At 29.4% G+C, this 8178-nt stretch overlaps 1 protein-coding gene across 1 annotated transcript; it reads left to right on the forward strand.

The window, feature by feature from the left end:
* The first annotated feature begins 3217 nt into the window (after positions 1–3217).
* On the forward strand, positions 3218–4842 carry LOC133039640 (protein FAR-RED IMPAIRED RESPONSE 1-like). Its single transcript, XM_061118545.1, has 5 exons — positions 3218–3738; positions 3889–4378; positions 4461–4559; positions 4654–4713; positions 4813–4842. Exons 1-5 carry the CDS (start codon positions 3218–3220, stop codon positions 4840–4842), a joined length of 1200 nt encoding a protein of 399 aa, XP_060974528.1.
* The last annotated feature ends 3336 nt before the right edge of the window (positions 4843–8178 follow it).

Consider the following 8178-nt stretch of genomic DNA (forward strand, 5'->3'; position numbering starts at 1 on the left):
TTCCTAATTATATACTCTTCAACATATTTTTTTGTATTAATTTAGAAATATTAATTTTGTAATCAAAGTTATAGAATGTAATCTGTATTTATGTTGAGTAATTATTCTTTAAAGTATATGTTTTATTTAATAAAAATTCCTTATATCTAATAATAAATTTTATGATTTTGGTTATATTATTATTTTTAATATTAACATTTCTATTATAATTTTTCAAGAACAAAAGTGATATTTATGTAAAGCCCATCCCAAATGTGATAACAGAAAGGATATTTATACAACCCCAAAGCCTATTATGATGATACCGTTTCTTCTTGGTTCTCTCTCCCAGTCTAACTCGATCGCTTTCTCACTAAACCCTAGAAATATTATCAACAACTTGATCGCTGATCGGACATCGGAGCGGAGGCGTTTCACTCTCAGCAGGGTCGGCCCTGAAAATTTATGGGCCCAAGACGAATTAAATTTTGGGGCCCTCAAAAATATATCAAAAAAAGAGTGTCATGGGATTTGAACCCATGACCTAGGACATTATGTCCTCCACCTCAACCAACTAAACTATAAATATTTGTTGTTTATATTACACTTAAATTTTACTTAAATAAAAGCTTAATAATTTTTTTTTTATTTTTTTATTTTGGGCCCCCGGAAAGTGTGGGCCCTAGGCACGGGCCTAGCCCGCCTATGCCTAGGGCCGGCCCTGACTACTATTGAGATAATTTAATATGGAGTGTTATACATCTTAATTTAATAAATAATATATAAAAAAGCACTAATCAATCATAATATACCATATCATGTTATTTGACTCCTTAAAATATATAATAGTAATGGAAAAAAATCACCTGTCCCCAATATGCTATCTCCACCCTGTCCCACCAATTAATTACAGCCACCTCATTAATTTAATTTAATTATTCAATATAAATTATGTTAACCTTAACAGCTAAATTAACAGAATTAGCATTCTCTCCCACATTAATTGCTAACTTTTCTCTTTCCAAGAATATAAAAAGTCTTTTATTAATTAACCTCCAACATTATAAAAATTTAAGTATATATATAATCCTACATTTTATAATATTAATTTATTAAATATCTTTCATAATCAAATATCTTTTTTTGATTTCTTCTTCAAAACATTCTTTCATTTTCTTCTGCGATCTTTGGAGAGAATAAAAAAGGTAAGTATAATATGCTATAGATATTATAAATTGTATTGATATTTATTAATTTCTACTAATAAAATAAAATATTCTATCAAAATATTTTTTTATTGTTTTTACTGTATAATAACAATAAGATTTATCTTCTTCATTTGTTTTTTTATGCACTGAGTAATATAGTTGGATTAGACATAATTAAGGGCAAGGAGGAGGGATGTTCTGCTGTACAGGGGCCATGACTCCCTCATCTTTCTATGAAATATATACATATATACAATATGTTATAGCTCCCTCGTTTATATATATATATATTATCAAATTTATTTTGACTTTTTAATTTAACTTTTCTATTGCAACTTCTATAAATATAATATAATATTATATTAAAAGAAAGTGTCAAATCAATTCTTATTTTAATGAAAAGATAAATTACTTAACTAAACAAATGTTTAAAAGTAATATAAGAATTAAAAAGTGTAATAAAAATTCTATATTTTATTTTCTCATTTATTAAAAAACTAAGCCACTAAACTATTTTAATTTTTTTTGGTTCCTAGCATTAGTCACAATTAAACTATACTCGGTAAACCCACAATATAACTTTCACTTTTATCTTTTTACTTATAAAAATAAATGAAATGAGATTGGATAGATGAACGGAATGGAGTTGGAAATGGGGTTGTATTTAATATGTATTAGAAGTTTAGTTTCTTTTTAAGACATTTTTGTTTTTGTTAGAATTTTTAAAGCTCTTGAACTACTTGATTTGCACTATATATTGTGGGAATGTTGTTTAAATTTTGTTTTTCTTTTAGCAAGAGTTCAAACTCTGATTTTTTTTTTTATATTTCATCCATAGCATCTTTGAAGCATATAGATAAGTATATATATAAATATATATTCTACAAACAAAATACGTATGTTTTCTTTATTTGATATAGAGTTAGTAAAATATATTCTATGTTTATATACATTATCTTCTATTAATGATATATATATATATATTTAACATATGATTTTTTTTTTCTTTCTAATTTAGAGATAATGAATATTGATGCAAACGAAGTGGAAGAAAATATTAAAAATCAAGAGAATAAAGATCAAGAAGCTACAATCGACCATGCCATAAAAATTAAACAGATTCATTCTAACATTCCTGATGAAGAGATACCAAAGGTTAGTATGGAATTTGAAACCGAAGAACAAGCTTACAATTTTTATAATGTTTATGCTTATAAAGTTGGTTTTAGCATTCGAAGAAGTAAAAGTCATAAGGATAATGAAGATGGAAAAATAAAAAATAGAACATTTTGTTGCTCATGTGAAGGCTTTCGCGAGAAAGATAGACGATATGATAATGTAAAATGTCATCGTGCTGCAACAAGGTTTGGTTGTTTGGCGAGGATGAAGATAAAACTTCATCAATTCGGAAAATATCACGTTGTTGAATTCAATGCAGAGCATACACATGTGACTTCAAGCCCTAGTAAGAGCCACTTACATAGGTCTCAAAGAAGAATAACTCCTGCTCAAGCATCTGAAATTGAATTGGCAGAGAATTCAGGAATTGCTCCTAAAGCCAGTATGGAACTAATGATGAGGCGAGCCGGTGGACATGAAAATCTTGGATTTATTTTGGAAGATTGTCGGAATTACATACGCACCAAAAGAACAATTCAAATGCGCGTAGGAGATACAGGTGGTGTTCTTGAATATCTTCAAAAGATGAAGTCAAAAGATTCTAATTTCTTTTAGGCAATGCAAGCAGACACAGATGATTTATTAACAAATATATTTTGGGTAGATGCACGAATGAAGGAATCATATCATAATTTTGGTGATGTTGTTAGTTTTGACACAACCTACCGAAAAAATCATGATTGTCGACCTTTTGCTATGTTTGTTGGGGTAAATAATCATAAACAAACGACTGTATTTGGGGCTGCATTGTTATATGATGAAATTGCTGAGACGTTTATGTGGTTATTTGATAATAGAAGCAATGTCTGGAAAAAAAACCAAAAACTATTCTTACCGGTCAAGAAGCAGCAATGGCAAAAGCATTAAGATCCCAATGGCCAGAAACTTGTCATCGCTTATGTATTTGGCATATGTATCAAAATGCAGCAAAACACTTGAGTAGTGTTTTTGAAAGATTTCGTGAGTTTGCAACTGATTTTGGAAATTGCATTTATGAATATGATGAAGAATGTGAATTCATTGAGGCTTGGGGGAACATGCTTGGGAAATATAATCTTGAAAATAATGAATGGTTGGCACAACAGTTCAAACTGAAGGAGAAATGGGCTTTGGTATATGGAAGAGAGGCTTTTTGTGCAAATATGACTACTACTCAACGAAGTGAAAGCATGAATAATGTACTTAAAAAGTATGTTAGCTATCAACACACTATGTTGCAGTTTTTTCAACATTTTGAGAGGTTGATCGATGATCGTCGTTATGAAGAGTTAAAAGCAGACTTTAAAGTTAGCCAACGTAATTTAGCACCATCACTTCCAATTGAAATTTTGAATCATGCAGCAACTGAATACACCCCTGCAGTGTTGAGAATGTTTGAAGTTGAGTTTTCAAAGGCTTATAACTGTGCGATGGAACTTCGTACTGAGCAAGGAGCGGTTACATAATATAAGCTTACTCCAAATGGTAAGTATTTTCACCACATAGTTAAATATGACTCATCTGTTAATACGGTGATATGTAGTTGCAAGAAGTTTGAGTTTGCAGGAATATTGTGCTCACATATCCTTAAGGTTTTCTCATTTCATAATGTTGTGAAAATACCATCTCAATACATTTTAAAGAGGTGGACAAAGTATGCAAAGATGGGAGTTACAAGTAGTACACCTGAGATAAGACAAGGAGATGATCCTAAAGTATCTTTGGCATTACGTTATCAAGATTTATCCAGGTCTTACAATCATATTGTAACAAGGGCATCAACAACTGAAAAAACCTATAAACTTGCAAGAGATGTTTTTAAAAGACTTTCAGAAGATGTTGATGCATGTTTGAAAGAAGAAACAGTTCAAAGCAAAGAGGAGAATCATACAGCCAATGAAATTAATGCAACAATAAAAGGTATAAAATCAAATAACAAGAGAGTTCGTGGTAGTTCTTCACGTCCAAAGAGTGCTCTTGAAAAAATGCGGAAGAAGACCAAAGTTTCCAAAAAAAATTCATCTACAAAACAGGTACTTATTCTTGGTTTCTTTTTACCAGTTTATATTTTTGATCATGTAAACAATATTAAAAATTACATATTTTATCTTGTAGGTTTCACAAGACTTTAACAACAATGATCAAGTCAATAGTTATATACCACTCTCTCAATCAGACTTGTCATTCTCCGCACCATCATTTAATCATAATCATGTAACAGATTTTATATATTTTTTTAAAATATTATTTTCATCAAGAGTGATGTTTATATAGATGATATTATATATATAATGATCTTTTTTTACAGATTAATGATACACCTGAAATTTCAAACGTAAGAGCAAGCATGACTGAATTACTTTTACAGGTATATTGATTTCTTTTTTTGAAAGTATTGATTTTAATTAATTATGTATGATATATTTTATTTTATTTCTTATAAAATTTTAATTGTTCATGTGTACAGGCTGAGAAGGCATCTACTAGATTTATTTGAAAACAAACAATTTTTCAAGAATACTAAAATTAGTTAATATGTTTGAAATGTAATTCATAATTATAATTATGTGAAATGTTTATTTAGAACATATTATATTTTTTATATCATTGTGGTGTGGATTTAATTAATTAGTTTTTATAAATTATAATTATTTTGTTTTTTTTCATAAATGAATACATCATATAAAAAGTCTTAGTAATTTGTAAAAATGAATATATTTTATGATTTTTTTGAAAAAAAACTAAAGATGAAATTTATATAAACATATAAGTATATTAAATTCGTAATATTAGTATGTATGTATATAAGTCTATTTAAAATTAATTAATATCCTTAAAAAAATTTAATAGTGTAAATATAAATAATTATATATACTCATATAACTATACATAATGTTAATTTAGGAAAAGTTAATTAATAAAAGACTTTGTTTTTTTAAAAAAAAACTTTTTATATTCATGGAAAGAGAAAAGTTAGCCATTAATGTGGAGAGAGAATATCAACTCTGTTAATTTAGCTGTTAAGGTTAACATAATTTTTTATTAAATAATTAAATTAAATTAATGAGGTGGCTGTAATTAATTGGTGGGACAGGGTGGAGACAGCATATTGGGGACAGGTGATTTTTTTCCAATAGTAATGCCCTTAAAAAATATATACTTTTAAAATAATTACTGACTAATAAAAACTCATAACCAATGTCTTGTAATTTTTTTAAGGGATATTGGCAGCTAAACCACTTGAACTTTACGGTTTGTAACAGTTAACCACAAAAACCGAAATTTTGGCGGCAAAACTACCTAAACTCCCATTCCGTTTTGCTCTGTACGTCTCCGTCCAAAAATTACAGTTAAGTGCCACGGTGGACTGTCCACGTGTACACCCTTGTACATGTGCCAAATTTTTAGTGGTTCGCGTAATATTAGTTTTAAAAAATAATTATAAATATTTAAAAAAAATTAAAAGATCAAAAAAAATTATTTTTTTCTTTTTTATTTTTTTTATTTTTATTTTTTTTTCTTTTTCTTTCTTCTTTCTTCTTCTTTTTCTGCAAAAACAGCCCTCTTTCTCTCCCTCATCTCCCTATAAACAAGTTCTAAACTTGCTCAAACTATCTAGAACTCCATATAAACAAGCTCTAAACATTATTCAAAGCTTAAATGCACCAATAAACCTCCTGAAACAAAATCACCATTGGAGACCAAACTTTGAGTTTCCAAAATTCAAAACTTGGTTCCAACTAAAATAGCTGATACAAGCCTCCAAAATCAACCTTAAACAATCATAATCAAGCTTTAAAATTAATCTCTACAATCCCAAACTCATACAGAAACAAATTCCCAAAACACAAGTCAAAACAAAGCTTTTCTTCCTAAAACTAAAACGTAAAAGAGTCTAGGGCTTTACCTTAGTCTTCCTTCCAATCTTTCCTAAAAATCAAGCTGAAACCCTTTCTAAATTACTACAGATTTCTTTGAAAAATTTGCTTGGTTCCTTGATTCTTACTAGGCCGAGAGTGGGGTAAAGGGATGAGACGAGAGAGAGAGAAAGAGGGCTCGGGCTGTTTCTGCAGAAAAAGAAAAAAAAATGTTAAATTTTTTTTTTTATTTTTGTAAATTAAAAAAAGTAAAAAGAAAAAAAATTAAATTTTTTTTTCTGATTTTTTAATTTTTTTTAAATATTTATAATTATTTTTAAAACTAATATTACGTGGACCACTAAACATTTGCCATGTGTACAAGGGTGTACATGTGGACAATCCACCATGGCACTTAACTGTAATTTTTGGACGGAGGTGTACAGAGCAAAATAGAATGGGAGTTTAGGTAGTTTTGCCGCCAAAATTTCGATTTTTGTGGTTAACTGTTACAAACCGTAAAGTTCATGTGGTTTAGCCGCTACTATCCTTTTTTTTAACATATTCATTACAGTTTTATTTTAATTATGTGGCTTATAGAGCAAATATAAATTATATAAAATTTAAATCTCAATTATTCGAGTATCTATTTATTTTAGAGTTATTAACGCTCAACCTCCTTGAACTTTGGAGTTTGGGACAATCAACCCCCTAGACTGAAATGATTAGGGTTGAACTCTGCAATTTACAAAATTATTTTGCTCTGTACACCTTTCATTGGTCTGGCTCTGTTATTTGCCAGATGGCTCCTCCATGACACCAAGTTAACATTGTCATGTCATATGCCACCCTCCATGTCCGATCTGGGACTAATTAATTTTCATTACTCATTATGATTAAGATGAAAATTAAGAAAAATAAATAAATAAAAATAAAAAAATTGAAATAAATAAACAAAAACAAAGAGAAAATAGGGTCGAAGAGAGAAAAAGAAATCAGGTGCCATTATTGTGCGAAGAAGAAGAAAATGGTGATGGTTCGAAGGAGGAGTTACGATTGTGAGGAGCCTAAAATTCTAAAAAATTTCACCTCATGGACAAGTTTGAACCCAGGAAAAAGATTTGCAAAGTGCCCTTTAGGTCACGTGAGTCCTCTTCTTCTCTTTCTTTTTTCCTTTTTCTTTCCTGGTTTTTTCTTCATTGTACTTTGCGAATGTTTCTTGGCTGACAGCGGTGGGTGTGAGTTTTAGGAAAGGATCGATCCTCCTATGTGTGATTGTGCCAATGTTATGATTCCTGACATGTTGAGAAAAATTCATCAATTGGAACAAGAAATATTAATAATTTCTAGGTTAGAAATATGAGAAGTAAATGAGCAGCCTTACCTTACAAAGTTGCCCAAAAGTGAGAGCTTCTATGATACCACTCCTAGTGTTTGAGTTTCTAAGTGTTCAAGCTGCCATGAAAATCGTAGAAGTGCCTTTTTGTAGAAATAATGTCATCTGTATTGTCATTACTTTTGTATTGTTTTGGTTCAAAAAATGAACTTTGTTCAATACTTTAATTTTGTTTTTTAGTAGGATCTTTAACAGGTGTTCCTATTAATTTGACATATAATACTTGATATTTTGAAATAAAAATGGTTATTTTTGACAAGTTTAGATCTTCCATTACCGGCATAAAATATTGACTCAAAAATCTAGACTAAATTTCTAAGCCACACCCGCTTGCTAGATTGGCGAGAATAAAAAAGAACTTAAGTAATTAAGAGAGACACAGCATATTTATGCTAGTTCACTCCCTATATCGCGATAGTAATGGAGCTACGTCTACTTCGAGTTTTTATTTCTCATGAGATGGTAATTACAGTAATAGACTAAGTGTAAGAACCTCCAAATTCTAGAGAGAGAAAATCTAGAGAGAGAAGCTCAAATCTGTTTAGTAGTTTTCTAAATGTGAAAAATGAGCTTATGAAGC

Source organism: Cannabis sativa, chromosome 7, assembly GCF_029168945.1.
Source record: "Cannabis sativa cultivar Pink pepper isolate KNU-18-1 chromosome 7, ASM2916894v1, whole genome shotgun sequence".
Taxonomy (NCBI): domain Eukaryota; kingdom Viridiplantae; phylum Streptophyta; class Magnoliopsida; order Rosales; family Cannabaceae; genus Cannabis; species Cannabis sativa.

Excerpts from the sequence above, each read along its gene's own strand:
- LOC133039640 (XM_061118545.1), top strand. The coding sequence starts at position 3,218 with ATGGCAAAAGCATTAAGATCCCAATGGCCAGAAACTTGTCATCGCTTA. Across the intron at positions 4,379-4,460 it reads AAAATTCATCTACAAAACAG|GTTTCACAAGACTTTAACAA; the intron begins GTACTTATTCTT and ends TTTATCTTGTAG. Across the intron at positions 4,560-4,653 it reads CATCATTTAATCATAATCAT|ATTAATGATACACCTGAAAT; the intron begins GTAACAGATTTT and ends CTTTTTTTACAG.